The sequence below is a fragment of the Bacillus rossius genome, chromosome 16 (assembly GCF_032445375.1).
Source record: "Bacillus rossius redtenbacheri isolate Brsri chromosome 16, Brsri_v3, whole genome shotgun sequence".
In the NCBI taxonomy this organism is placed as follows: domain Eukaryota; kingdom Metazoa; phylum Arthropoda; class Insecta; order Phasmatodea; family Bacillidae; genus Bacillus; species Bacillus rossius.
In genome coordinates, this window is record NC_086343.1 from 1368813 (window position 1) to 1383962 (window position 15150).

The following is a 15150-nucleotide window of genomic DNA, read 5'->3' on the forward strand; positions in this document are numbered from 1 at the left end:
TAACTAAGTCTCTTGCAATTATTGTTTTCTCACAAATTTTTTTTCAAAAGATATTCACTTAGTATAACGTAATAGATGTAAAATGTTGCGCAAGTTATTGCAATTACTGTCACTTCCGCGACCTTTCCCATTCATTATATTACACTTACTGAATATTTATAGGCAATATTAGTTGCCGAACAACAAATGAAATGGAGGTATCATGATGAATTTTTATAAATAGGCCTAACCATTGAATAATAATGAGTGAATTAAAAATATCAACATCGTCCATGAGGTCGAGCCTTAACTTCCAAAAGCAAGGATTTTTGACCAGAAATAAAAACATTTAAAACCAAAAACTTGTATTGTACCCTTCTTGAATTAATGAATTTGAAACTATGGACTTTTATTCACGAAAATAATAAAAACTAGAAATTAAATAAATAATTATATTAATTAAATCAGATTCATGTAAATTTTTCTATTACCATAGCAAAATATTATTTATAGCATTATTAAAATAATATTTAGGAACAATGGTGCGCAGACACAACAAAAACGAGATGTGTATAAATAGTAGGGTAACTAGGATAGCATTGTTATCCCTACAGTGCATGACATTTTATATTACTGCGAAAAAAATTCTAAACTACATATTAGATTCCACCAAACAAACAAAAAATATTGGAAAAAATTTTATGTAAAAAAAATTTTTATTTCAAAGAAAAAGTAGTTTGTATCACATGTGATACACCATGCTTTTGCATTCAAATATGGTAGAATAACTTGCAATCCTATAACCTTTTAATATTTGTAATAAAAAGTAAATTACTGTTGTTGAGGATAATATTTTAAAACAAACATTATAAACCTTACAATTTCATATTTTTTAAAGAAATGGACCTAAGATACTATAAATACTAAATAAAATTACAGAAAATCACTACACTATACTGCCGAGAAAAAAAAGTCAATCAAAGCTTCACATACAAGTTTCAGTTACATTGTTACAACTGTGAGAAAGCAACATGCTATGGTACAAATACCCTACTCTGTATGGAATTTTAGGAAACAATTCCTTTCCTTGCTAAAACAAACATGAACTTGACATTTTGTATACATAACAAAGCTCAGAGAGTGGCATGCAGTGTGTTTGCATCGTTGCCTTGATCCAGTCCACTCAGGAAAGTGTCCATACTGATCATGCCTTACATCAGCAGGTGGGATAACAGCAGTTGGTCTTTCTTCTTTTTTGCATCATGACACAGGGAGATGCTGGGTCTACCCCTCTTCTGTGGAACAGCAACCCTGCCAATCTTACACAGGGTTATTGCAGTCTGGATACGAAATTCTGCGAGCTTCATGTAGTCCGCATCTTTTCCTTTTCTTGCCAACACTCGACGATGTAGCAACCATGCGTTGATCACACATAAATCAATCAAATGGTAAAATAACCTAAAGTACCATTTTTTGGACCTCATTATTATTTTATAACGCCCCAAAATGCAGTCGAGAAGATCCACACCTCCCATATGCTTGTTATATTGGGAAATTATATCAGGGCACCTTACTTGTATTCTTGATTTGATTTTCTTGTCATATCTATCAACATTGTGGAGAGGTTGGAATCCAGCAAATGTAGACAAAAGATTCACAACTTTATTGTCCTTCCAGCATACATTTGATACTTTGACACTGTCAATGTTTCCTACATATTCCTCAACTGTTCCTCTGGGCATTTTCTTCATTTGCTCTTCTGAAATCTTACAGTTGGGTATCCTGTTGCTACGGACAGTTCCGAGACACAGAATTCCTCTCCTTGGCTAAATATGTCGCAAGTGGCAAAGATGTATAATAGTTGTCGAAGTAAATTTTGTGGTTCACATTACGCGGAACCTCTCTACATAGACAAACAACCACATTGCTACTCACTCCGATGTTAGGTTCCTCTGGTAATCCTCCTTTTTGCATCATTTTCCATCCCTGTGTAAATTTCAAATTTATATCCATAGCCAGAAACTCCATAAAGGAAAAACAATTTGTAGCCCACTTATGGGGTTTGGCAGGCATATACTGCTTCATGTGACTACGCGCCTTTGTAGCGCAAATTTGTTCATCAATTGACAAACACTCTTCAAATGGGACTGAAAGAAAGCTCTCATTCAGAGAATCAATGATTGGTCTAAACTTATGCAAGCTATCATAGCCTTCTGTTTCCCTATCTGTGACTTGGGATGCATTGTCATTGAAATGTAGGTTTGCATGAATTTTCTCAAATTCATTCAAGGTCATGGCTTCTTTTATCACATCAATTCCAATTGTGCTATTCCAGTACATTCTGACATTTGGAAAGGTAATAACCGAAGTTAGGAGAACAATGCCAAGCCATCTGTAAATATCTTCATTTGTAACGTTTGCCAGGCAGTTGACTCTTTTGTGACACTGTAAATGTTAGTTTCCTGCACAATTTTGTCAATAATTTCATCAGTAAACATGTACTTGAAAAACTGGTATGGTGTTTCAAGCTCCAGTATGTCCGATGGAAGACACTCATTTCCTGAAAACATTTTTTGATGTAGAGGTAAAGAAATTTTTTTTTTCTCCAAACAATTATTTTATAATCATTGTTGTCTGAAGGCAACACACATTTAGGACTATTCAAGCCACGCTGACATGTTGACTGAGAACTACCTTTCTTCCGTTCACCTTTATCTGCTCTTGGTGTCAGCAATTTTTCTGTGAAGTTTGTGCCTGATGTGGGCTGAGATTTTTTCTTTGTAGGCTTAGTGCATTTATTTTGTAATTCAGAAAATACGGAAGCTGGTGCGACAGGCAATTCCAAAACCTCATTGTTGCCCACAGTAAACACATCTACTAAATCATCACTTACTACGCTTGTACAGTCCGTAACGCCCTCTGCAATTATTCTAGAAGTAGAAGGTGTTTGTAAGTCCAATGGGCAAGTGCGAGGGGCTGAAGAAACTACAGAAACATCAACTTCACAAGGGTTGCAAACTCCTAATTCGACTTCCACAGCATCTGTATTGTATATGCAGTCTTTAATACTTTCTACCTCACCTATCTGCAGCTCATCAATGTCGCAATCTTCCAGATCATCTTAACTGTCTGAAGGGAAATTATTTACAAGCTGGAGAAACTCTTCACTCGTAATGTCTTTTTTTTTTTTTTTTTTTTGCCTTTTTCTACATAGTAAACAGACATATTTGCATACCTTTTCACTAAATAAGTCTTTGAAAGGAAAACATCAAACACCAGAATACAAAAACAAATTAACTTAAAATCAAATTTAAAACACGATGCGAATTGACATCTTATGTCAACACATGTTATAACACGAGGTACCAACAAAAAGAAAATTATATTCATGGTGTATCGCCTATGATACAAAGATATTTCCTTCTTCACAAAATAATAATAACTTGTCGTTAATTTATATATAAAAATCTACACTTCAATATTTAACACTGTGGAAAAAATTTTTACGCCTAAGAAACAAATAAAACGAACCACAACAATTTAATAAAGTATGGATGTTTCATGAATCAAACATGGCTGCTGCGTGCCAAGGTTTTCTCTACTTTACAAACATTATCTGGCAACTATCGGAAGAACTAACTCGGATTGTGAGAAAAAAAACTGTGTATCACAAAGGATACACCAACAACGTACATATTTATATCAATGTCGTTGGGATCAGTATGACTGACAAGAGTCCGTAACTCCTTGGTCCGTAAGGATAGATGCTCCCTCGACAAGAGTTTGTGTGACAACAAACAAAGCATTTTGTTAATAGTATCACATGTGATACATAATGCACTGTAGGGTTTTAACCCTACATATCGTGATGAATTATAATAAATAACCATTGAATAATAATGAGTAAATGAAAAATATCAACATTGTCCATGAGGTCCAGCCTAACTTTCAAAAGCAAGGATTTTTAACCAGTAATAAAAACATTTAATTCCAAAAATTTGTATTGTACCATTCTTGAATTAATGAATTTAACTATGGAAATTTATTCACGAAATTAATAAAAACTAGAAATTAAATAAATAATTATATTCATAAAATCAGATTCATGTAAAATTTTCTATTACCATAGCAAAATACTATTTATAGCATTATTAAAATAATATTTAAGAACAATGGTGCGTAGACCCAACAAACACGAGATGTGTATAAATAGTAGGGTAACTAGGATAGCATTCTTATAGAAACAAATGTCGGACTGGGATTTAGTGTGAATTATATTACACAAAGAATTAGGCTATCTTTGGGACCCTATATTCCCCTTTCATAACAATAATTCTCTCTCTCTTATTTATATTAAGCTGGAAGTGGTTTAGATCCATTGCCCATAACTTGGCTTCGTCCTTGTGCCTCACAGGCGATGCCACAGTCTGCTGTTTCTCGGCTGGGCTGTTGCTTCTTGACAGCGCCCACGGCTGACTGTCATCTCTCTCGTCCAGCTCACTCAGTTCTGAAAGTGCCGCAGCTTGCTTATCTCCATGTTCCTGATTAATTAACCATCTCTCACAGCACCATACTCTTTCACTCCCTGGCCACTTGAACAGTTTGATGCATTTTGCTTTGTCGTAACCACTGCTGAATGGACGTGAGCACTACTTGCCATGGAGTAACCTGTGGTTCGTCACGGTGCTGGTAGTAACTACAGGGCCGTGACAAAGGGTAATGATCAGGGCACCAGACGATGGTTTTAGGCGACGACAACTGGAAGGTGATGACCTTGTGACTCCTAGTGACTAAGGGAAAGTAAAGCGATGAGCTAACAATGACTGATAAAAGCGCTTCGAACATCAAAAAAGTTGAAAGCTAGTGGGAAAAGCTGTAGCTTCTGCGTGTTGTGAATTTCGTTACATCCCAATTTCATACATAAAATTGGTAAAGATGTTAGCTCATAAAGATTGGAGCCCATATGTTATGAGTAATTAGCTATTTACTCCAATCTTCTTTTATCATGTCTGATCCTTTTTCGGCGATCATGTAAGTTGGAGCATTGGTATGGCAGTTCGGTATCATTGGCATTATTGATGCATCGATGACCCTCAAGCTCTTTATACCATGCACTCGCAACCTGGGATCTACAACAGAATTCGAATCAGATGCAGGGCCCATTTTGCATGTACCTGTATAATGGTAAATCGTGAATGTGAGCTGCCGTGCTGCACACCTCCAATACTCATCAGATCCAAATGATAATTCAGTACATCCTGGAAGTTTTTTGTCATATAGTCTGGAACCAATTTTTTGCATGGCCTTTGTTTTGCTCAGCTCTATTGTCTTTTTTATGGCAGCTACCATAGTATCTAAATCGTCCTGCACAGTATAATAGTTGTGATGTATCAAAGGTTTATGTTTAGGATTCCTATCTTTCAGAGTTATTCGACCTTTACTTTTAGGGAGTAATAGCATCGGCAACACCATCCATGTATTTTCGTTTTCAATTTCTTTATACACTAAATTATATAAAGCTTCATCAATGCCAAAATTTTTTATCAGAGTTGGATCTGAAACAATCGACCCACTTTGAAAAAGGAGTTCTGTATCAGGGTAGCCATCAGTGACATTTGGGTTCTGAAGGTCGTATAAAGCCATGGCTTCACAACCACCAGGTATAGAAAATGGTCCTCTATGATAAGAAAAATATTTCCTGTAATATTCAGGACTAAATAATAAATCTACTGTGCGCAAGGATGAAACATTGCAGGTAAACAAAAGTCCACCAAAGGCTATATGATCCATGAGGTTGTAGCCCACCTTCAGATCTTTTATAACAGGTATTTTGTGACTTCTCAAATGCTCTTGTGGACCTATGCCAGACAGCATGAGAAGCTGAGGGGAGTTAATGGTGCCTGCTGATATAATCACCTCTCTTTTAGCCATCACCCTATATGTATATTGCTTGTTCACAAACTCCACTCCATAAGCAACTTTTGTTCTGGGATCAATGAGAATTCTGGTTACAAGGGAATATTTTTTCACATGTAAATTTTTTCTATCACGTATTGGGTGCAAGAAAGCACGAGAGCCACTCCAGCGTGTTCCATTTTTCATGCTGACCTGCAAGTAGGAGAAGCCAGTTTGATTTTGTCCATTATAATCTATGATTCTTGAACCTGTCTCAAGACCAGCTTCAATGAATCGATCAGCTAGGGCTGTACGATAAGGAATGTTACTGACTGATAAGTAGCCCCCTTTCGAATGATACTCATTATCCATTTCCATTTCTTCAACGTTATTGTCTTCAGACTTCATGAAATAGGGGAGGACATCTTTATACCCCCATCCTTCATTCCCCATCTCCAGCCAGTTGTCGTAGTCGCGCCAGTTGCCTCGGGTGTAGATCATGTAGTTGAGAACACTGGAGCCGCCCATGACCTTGCCACGCGGCCAGTTGCACTGCCGGTTGGTGTGGCCCAGGCATGCAGTGTCCGAGGGCTCTGTCTTGTACTTCCAGTTGGCATCCGAGAACTGCAGGTAGTTGGCGAGGATGGGCACGTCCATGACGTAGTTCTCCTCACGCCCCGCCTCTATGAGCAGCACGGTCCAGTCCGGGACCTCAGTGAGTCTATTGGCGACCACGCAGCCCGCGCTGCCGGCACCCACCACGATGAAGTCGTACTCCGAATAAATGTTTGCCTCATCGGGTGGTTCATTGTACAAATGTGTGCCACCTTCTTGTAGAATTTTCAATAAACCCTCGACGATGCCTGTTTGTGTAGTCGCATGTTTTACCAACATCAGCAAGACAACTGCTAGTGGAATCATGTCGAGCCTGTAACAAAATATAACTCTCAAGAGTACAAAGGGTTGAATCCACAAGGTTTTTTTCTTCTGAATAAGTAATGATTACATATTATGTTTTGGTTAGCAACACCAATGTATGGTTAGATGTAAACTTTTTTTTTATTCAATAATGTCTCAGAATATAGAGCTTGTCATACATAGAATGTTACATTATCATTAATAATTTATTTGTATATTAACAAAATCAAAATGTACTTCAGCAGTTGTTTTATGTACATTTCTAAATAAATTATAAATTACTAACAGACTAGTTACAAAAACACTTTCAGACTTAAATGACTAGACACATGATACTATAAATTGTATTTTTAATTATCATTTTATGAACATTTTTATATGTTAAATTCAGTTATTTTTTTTTTACTTCTGGGTTGGTGTTTCGTGATTGGCTGAGGCTTGCCGGCGCTTGTAAGGAAGCGCATAGCGCCGATGATTATGGGAAATCGAACTTTATACCACTTGGTCCAATTGTCAGTTTTTTGGTCAGTTGATTTATGTGAGATAAAATACTTATCAAGTGAAAAGAAAACATTTTTTTGGAAGAAACAGTAACCTTATAAGTAATATAAAAGTATTGTGCACTTTTCATTATGGTCGCCTTAAATTATTCTAGAACATCGTACTTTTTTCTATGGTTGCATTTTTGAATTATGGAAAGTTGCATTTTTCGGTACAGTCGTCAGCTTGGATTTTGGAATGCTGCACTTTTCGTTACGGCTGTCATCTTGAAAATCCATAATTTTTTAACTATAAAATCGGGAAAAAAATTTATATTAATAAAAAACCAATTAATATTTTAATAAAAACTAACCTAATGATAGTGTTCCATTCAAATGCGATGCGGGTAAAAAAAATGGCGATGGATAATTCCTCCACTGAAGCCATCGGCAGACTAACCTCCCATCACTAATACCAAGACAGATATTACATCAACCAGTGTAATGTTATTGAGGTCATCTTGGATCCACCATTTTTATTTCGTTTGCTAGAGGGTCGCTGCCCCCATGTTAGTTCTAATTTTACTCACTAGAGAGCTGTATTATTTTTATCTTGTTATACACCATCTTGTTGGCTGTATTGGCCACCATTTTTTAAATCTGTCATTTTTTAGCTAGAAATTGGGGAAAAATTTCAAAAATTATCAAAAATTACCTTTTAATTTATTGATGCCTCGATCCATTTCAGTGCTTGGGTCAATCCTTGTTCAATAAAATAGGGTAATTTTATTAAATATCACATCAATTACCTACCAAAAAAATTATTATGTTTATGTAAATTCTGTACTATTATAGGAATACTTGCGAAAATTAGCAATATAATAAAGATTAAGTTCTGAAAGGGGTTGAAATGACTAATTCTCAGCTCCAGTTAGAGGTGGGTTGTTACAGCAATTTTCGGTATCTGTTCCAACCTGATACTAGGAATGCAACATCGCTCTTAAAAACATCGATATCACGAACATCGATGTTCAAACGAAAAAGCATCGATGTCAAAAAACATCGTTCTGACAACCGATACATCGATGTTTTAACCGATGTTTTTAAATATCAGGAAAAACATGCCAAAATGATTTAAATTATAGTATGTAGCCAAAAACCATACCTACTACAGGTTCCTGACCACAATATCCACAACCCATTTACAGTCGTGTCTCATGCAGAACAAAAACATGTATTAAAAGCAATTGAAAAAAAAATTAGGGAAAAAGCATGAAGTGTATGTGCAGGTTTTTAATGTAACATTAATTTTCTCGATAGAGCTAGCGAGACCGTATTGGTACCAATCAAAAGCTTGTATGTACAACAAGCTATGAAATTTGCTATAAAGTCTCGCTGCTTTTTCCCTATATTTATCAAAATTGAAAAGAAAATTCTTATGTAAACCAGTTTTTTAAACGTTATTTATTTTTCCCAAATGATCAGGGCCGGCGCGTCCATATAGGCGAACTAGGCAACCGCCTAGGGCGCCAAGTAGCTGGGGGCGGCGCAGCACGACACATAACAGCTGATATAATATGTTTAACGATTATTGAAACTAGATGAAAATTGTAACAGTTTGGAATATTTATATTGATATAAGTAATTATTTAAAGTCCACGGTGACCTGTTTATGATTTGTAATAAGTAAAAAAGTAAAAAAAAAAAAACACAAGCCTGCTTACATTTGATTGTTAACAAAATATTAGGCTTACGTGATGTATTTTGAGGCAAGGAAAAAAAATTTTGGGTGTATCTGGCGAGGGGGGGGGGGGGGTGTGTGGAAATTAAGGTTTTTCGCCTAGGGCGCCAATTTACCTTGCACCGGCCCTGCAAATTATTTTACACATCTTAAAGTACTGGAAAAAAAATTGATACTGAAATCAACCAAATAGTTCAGTATTTACAACATTTTTGATACCTACTTAAAAATGTAGGTTTTTATAGTAAGTATAGACAGTTTAAAAAATTGTATCTTAAAAACTAAATGTCGTATCGTAATGTTTTTTATATATTCATTAAATATTCATGAAATGATAGCCAAAATATTAATAAAAACTAGGGTAATTTTAATGATGAACGATGTCGATGTTTTTGGACTTTTTCATCGATGCATCGGCGATGTATCGCTCTTCAAAACATCGATGCTAACATCGATGTTTCATGAACGATACATCGATGTTTTGAAAACATCGATGTATCGTTTGCATCCCTACCTGATACTGATACAGAAATGTACCTAGTTATAAGTATCTGGATACCTTTGTATCAGAGCAGTAGCGGTGTCAGGAAGCGACAAGGTATCAGCATTCTCGTTACAGGGTACACATCCTCCGTGCCGTCATCACCAGCGTAAAAAGGTATCGGTGTTTCTGTTACATTATTTATCACGCCCGGTAATTCTCTATCTCTGTTACTCTAATGCCCGCCTGATACAGCCAGTATCAATCAGTTCAACATTCACTGCAGTTCGTCCTGGCCGTGTATTACCATGTACATTGTTGCGGGCTGTCATGCTTTGTAGTTAGTATCTTTATAGTGAAATAAGGAATGTATAAGTGCAAGAAAAAGACTTCATTTGTGTGGAATTTTTTTACGGAAAATAATGAGTTTGCTAATTGTAATTTGTGTAAACAAAAACTGAGTTATAAATCATCATCGACTAATCTGAAGAAACATTTGAAACGTAAACATTGATATAGTATGCTCACTAATGTACGTATCTGTTTTTTTATTATTTTTAATTTTTGATAAAATCATAATCTCTTAATGTATGAAAACACTAGTTACTAATCGTTTTCGAAAAAAAGAGTCCATATGTTGATTACATCTGTTATTAGTGTCAACTGAGAATTTATTTGCATTTTCATAGCTGTTAGGTGCACAAATATAAATATTACATCTTGTATTAATGTACTTTTTAATATTAAAATTTCATTAGTTTAATTATTGAACGAGACTGTGCACGCACTGCGCACTGAGCGTACTTTGATGTGGGACAATAACCAAACGACTCGTAACAATTTCGCTTTGCGCCTCTCCTTCAACGCCTTCCCCTGCGCTTCCTCCCCTACATTCTTTCCCTTCTTTATCCCTTATTCGTCGTTCCTGCTCCCTCCCCTTTCACAAGATCCGCCCAAGTGACCGTCATCTGCGATCGGGTTCTGCGCACATTGGCCGTGGTGTTGTTCCAGGCGAATTCTGAACTGATACTAAAGTACTTGATACTTTTCAAGTGTACTCGTTTGCCGTTCCTGATACAGGCGAGTATCAGTGACAAAGTATCATGTTGATACTTTTCGACCCACCTCTAGCTCCAGTCTGTACACCGAAGTCAGTGTCCAGCCTAATTCTTTTCCTATGAAGTCATTTTCTTCCCGACATAGTTCCTCGGTACGTGTTTAACAGACTGCTTCAATTCATCGGTATTGTAAATGGCAGTATTCATCGTATTGAAAGCGCACTTCATAACTTGGTCCTCGGGCGGCTCCGGTTAACCGTATATACAGTCCAGCCATAAATTATATTTTGGTGTCACCACTTCCTCTGTTTGTTCATATTCTGTTTGATATTGTCAAGAAAAGTACAAATGTCCTTAGATCCACCTATCCCTTGATCAAGGATCTAACCAAGCACTGACATGGACCGGTTAATCAGAAAATTAAAAATTTACTTTTGATGATTTTTTGAATACCTATATTATTAGTTTACAGATTTTCAAGATAGCGGTCAAGATGGCTGATAAGATGGTGGATGAGAAGGTAATAAATAATACTGCACTCTAGCGAGTCAAACTAACACAGTGGCAGCGACCCCTCTAGCAAATAAAAAAATCGGATTCAAGATGGCCGCAATGACATTACACTGGTTAATGTAATATTTGCCTTGGCATTAGTGGTGGGAGGTCAGTCTGCCGGTGGCTTCCGTGGTGGAAGTATCCATCGCCATTTTTGCCCTTGACGGGTTAGAATCGTGGACTCCATCATGCAAGTTAGGTTTTAATTAAAATTGTATTAGTTAAATTTTTTTATTAATTTTAAAATTTTTCTGAATTTGTAGCTTAAAAATTTTTGATTTCAAGATGTCCAAAACGAAAAGTACGAAATTCCAGAATCCAAAATGGCTACAAAACGAAAAGTGCAACATTTTAGAATCCAAAATGGTGACCATAACAAAAATTTCAATATTTCAGAATCAAATATAGCATAAAGAAAAACGTAATGTTCTAGATTTCAAAATGGTGACATAACGATAAGTGTAATGTTCCAGGGTCCAAGATAGCGACGTAACAAAAAGTCAATTTTCCATAAATCAAGATGGTGACCGTAACGACAAGTGCAACGTTCTAGAATCCAAGACGGCGACCATGATCCTAATGGCTGAAGCAATGACATCGGCGGCTTACGGCAGCTTGACAATGGGGAATTTAAGCTGCTTTGGGGACATTTCAATCCTCTGACATTTTTGAGGAATAAAATGGGAAAATTTACCTCAAAACGAGAATTTTTCATTATAAAAGAGAATTTTTTAAAATCTTTTTGGGATTTTTGTTTGTATTTGATTTTTCTCAAAACCTGGATATTTTAGCGAATTTTTGGCAATTTTTGTGTCAAGTTGTGGCTTTTGGGGCAATTTTTGAAGTTTGTATGTAAAGATCAAGGTCATCCAAGATGGCCGCCGGAACCATATGCACCACCGGGCGAACCCCTGTGCCAGAAAATACTTATCTGTATTACTCTAATCAAAAAATATTATATAGTCACTCAACAAAGATCCTAATTATGTAAAGGTATTGAGTTTTTAATTGCAACAAAATGGGTTTCTTTTTAGTAAAGTGTTAGAGTAGCTGGAGAACACACACCTTTCCAGCATTTCTTGTGTTAGGATTGTGATCCTGACAAGGCCTAAGATCCTGGACAGATGGGAATAAAGGTATAAAAGGGAAATGAGGTTGTCGTGATCACCAATTGGTGCGAGGAGGAGGAATGACTGAGTGAGCACGGTATCTCGATGGGAAAATAAGGCTCTTCCCGTTTGGCTATAAGGATCTAAAGTAGGCTAAATGTGCAATAGACTTCACCCTAGCTGTTGGCCTCAGAGATGCCAATAACGACGCTCTGAATTAAGCTCGGCATTCCATTTATGGAAGAAAAACAAAGTGCCCTTCTAATCGCGCCATGCCACTGCCCATCAAAACACTACCACAAAGCATAGCATAAGGTATATATAAATGTTTACACGGAATATTTCCACAGTGATGTATACAAACGTGCGGTGCTGACGCACAGTGGCTCGGCATACATGCATTGCAATCCGATGCCCGCCCGTAACCACTCGCAGAAAACTTCACAGAAGACACGTTACTCCGGGAGAGACGTGAATTTAGGAGCGAGCGTGCAACACATACTCCCCGCGCCCTGTACATGTCGATTATAGCAGTAACTTTCTCCGATCGATTATTCGATATGTCGCACTGCGCACACCATGTCGCTCACACGCTTTGGTGAGGCGGCGATGAAGCATAACAGCCCGAACGAGTAGAAGGAGCACCGCCGGGTGTCGTCAACACGACGGAACTTTGTTGAGGCAACATTATTTTTAATATGTTTGATAATGAAACATATTTTCAACTTCTGAAGTAATAAACTTGTGTTATCCTAGGTCCAGACTACCGGTGCGCCCCCCCCCCCCCCCCCTTTTTTTTTCACATCCCCTCCGAGGACAATCCTGGATCCGCCCCTGATGCTGCAGTAATCCTTGATCAAACAGCTCACAAAAAACATGGTTTACCGAAAGAACACTCACTACCACGGGCCTGCTGCTTGTTTACTTTGAATCTGGGTTTACGATTTAAAATTAAGAATTAAGAATAATTAGTTGTGCACTTAACATATGACTCTATGTATACCTACTAATGGAATGGTTTATGACTGTCGCGTAGGAATTTTGACGGGTCGTGTGTGAACCATATGATGACATAAGACTTAAAAGGTATGGTTATATTCTACATTTTTCCATATGAATTAAGGGAAGCGCCAATCAGAGCACAGTAGAATGTGTGTTTTTGGCACGAAATGTTTCGTTGGGAAAGCAGTGTAGTATATGTAGTACGTAATGAGTAGGAAATACAGAATTACTAGCATCATGTTTAGAAATGATAAAATATCTAGAATATTGCACGAAAACTAAAAAAAAAAAAAAAAATTGGAATATTTATTTTGTTTTATGATTTCGAAAATTAATTATCCTGATTATTTTTTTTTGCTATTATACAAGTATATTAATATATATTTACAATTCATGAATATATATATTCTTACTCTAAAGCATTTTATGGTGGCTTGGAATGGATGATATTACCACATTACATGACCTAGTATTTATATAATATATTATTCAAGTTAAAATTCCTCGATTCTGAATTGTGTATGGATTCTAGGTTACGAGCTAAAATTTTGCAAATTTTAGGTTCAATCGTAGCTACGCTTTAACTACGTGTCTGGTTTTTCAAGTGCATACATATGTGCATAACCTATTTCACCATGAATAAAAATGTTACGTTAAACAAATTATTAATCAACAAGGTTTATAAACAGAAACCATTTCAAAATGCAGACCATACCTGTTTTTATTGGCTGGAATTAACGACCACTAATTCAAACAGAAATGGGATATTACTTAACCATGTGCTCGTCGGTGTACAGGTTGTTAATTTTATAATTCTTAAGTTTTTAAATCGTAAACCCACCTTTACAGCGCGCGAAACTATCTCGGACACTTCAGTTACCAAGCAGTGCTGCCAGCTTCATATTGAGAAAGTACTCGAAATAAACATAAACTTCCCATTAAAGTATAGGTACTCCACCATATACACTACAGTTACTAAGCAGTGTTGCGAACTTCATGTTGATAAATTACTTGAAAATGCACAGTTAAATTTATCATTAATAATACGAAACATTTTTTTTAAATAATTTTTTTATATGTGTATAAGTGTTGGTATTAATTAACAGTATTCCATTTTTTTTTCCAGGGTTCGACTCTTGTGAGGGCGGGGGGAGATTTCATCCCCTTTATCAACCCTTGAATCCGCCCTGATTTCAACCGTGTTATTGCTTTGAAATAGTCACATGGCCTCGTTCAGCCAATCCTCGCATTCATTAAGAACATTGATCATCTATCGAAATTACTCGTGTGTTTATTTGCAGTTAAAAAGAATCGAATGTTTCGCCTTTCAAGATAATTGCAAAAAAGGCACGCCGAAACGTCACACAAACCATCAGTTATACAGAATCCAAGAAGCATTTATTCAAAATAAACTATTGGAATATTAAAAAAAAAAAAAAAAAAAAAAACATTTTAATCTGTCTACAGGGGAGTGCTTGGTCTTTGGACCTCGTCGGACATCAATGTCGGAATATATCCAAGAGAAGTGTGCTATCGAACCGACTGTAAAATAATAGATAATGTTGTGTGACTGTGTGTTAGTTTGTTAACGAAAACAAATTCCCTCCGATACGTGTAGTGGCTACAGCGAGGTATCTTCTGACCGCAGCCAGCATGAAGCTTACCTGTGCCGGAGTACCTGGCAGGTCGTCTAGAGCAGCACTGAGCAACCGAGGCCGGGCGCACGCAGTGTTTTATATCAACGCCACGCCGCGCCACCATCGGCGTCCGAGTTACCTCACATTAACCACAAGGCACACACTAGTGAAAGTTACTACACCTGCATTCTGCTTTATCTTGCGGTATTTTCACACGTTATTAGCGCCGCTTTTACGATATTACAAATAAAATCCAGTTTCAAATAAATTACAGAATTTTAAAAATATGACCGTGC

The 15150-nt window shown here is 36.7% G+C and overlaps 1 protein-coding gene across 3 annotated transcripts; it reads right to left on the reverse strand.

Moving 5' to 3' along the window:
• Positions 1-498: 498 nt before the first annotated feature.
• On the reverse strand, positions 499-14907 carry LOC134539844 (glucose dehydrogenase [FAD, quinone]-like). 3 transcript variants are annotated; one of them, XM_063382149.1, is made up of 2 exons: positions 14882-14907; positions 499-6802 (listed from the first exon to the last, which is right to left on the reverse strand). In XM_063382149.1, exon 2 carries the CDS (start codon positions 6793-6795, stop codon positions 4960-4962), a length of 1836 nt encoding a protein of 611 aa, XP_063238219.1. In that variant the 5' UTR covers positions 6796-6802; positions 14882-14907; the 3' UTR covers positions 499-4959. The 3 variants fall into 3 exon arrangements, with proteins under 3 accessions (XP_063238219.1, XP_063238220.1, XP_063238221.1); XM_063382150.1 differs by lacking the exon at positions 14882-14907 and adding an exon at positions 14059-14128; XM_063382151.1 differs by lacking the exon at positions 14882-14907 and adding an exon at positions 13933-13987.
• Between the last annotated feature and the right edge of the window lie 243 nt (positions 14908-15150).

What these genes read in the sequence shown, in the direction of transcription:
- LOC134539844 (XM_063382149.1), bottom strand. Translation starts at nt 6,795, where the DNA reads ATGATTCCACTAGCAGTTGTCTTGCTGATGTTGGTAAAACATGCGACT.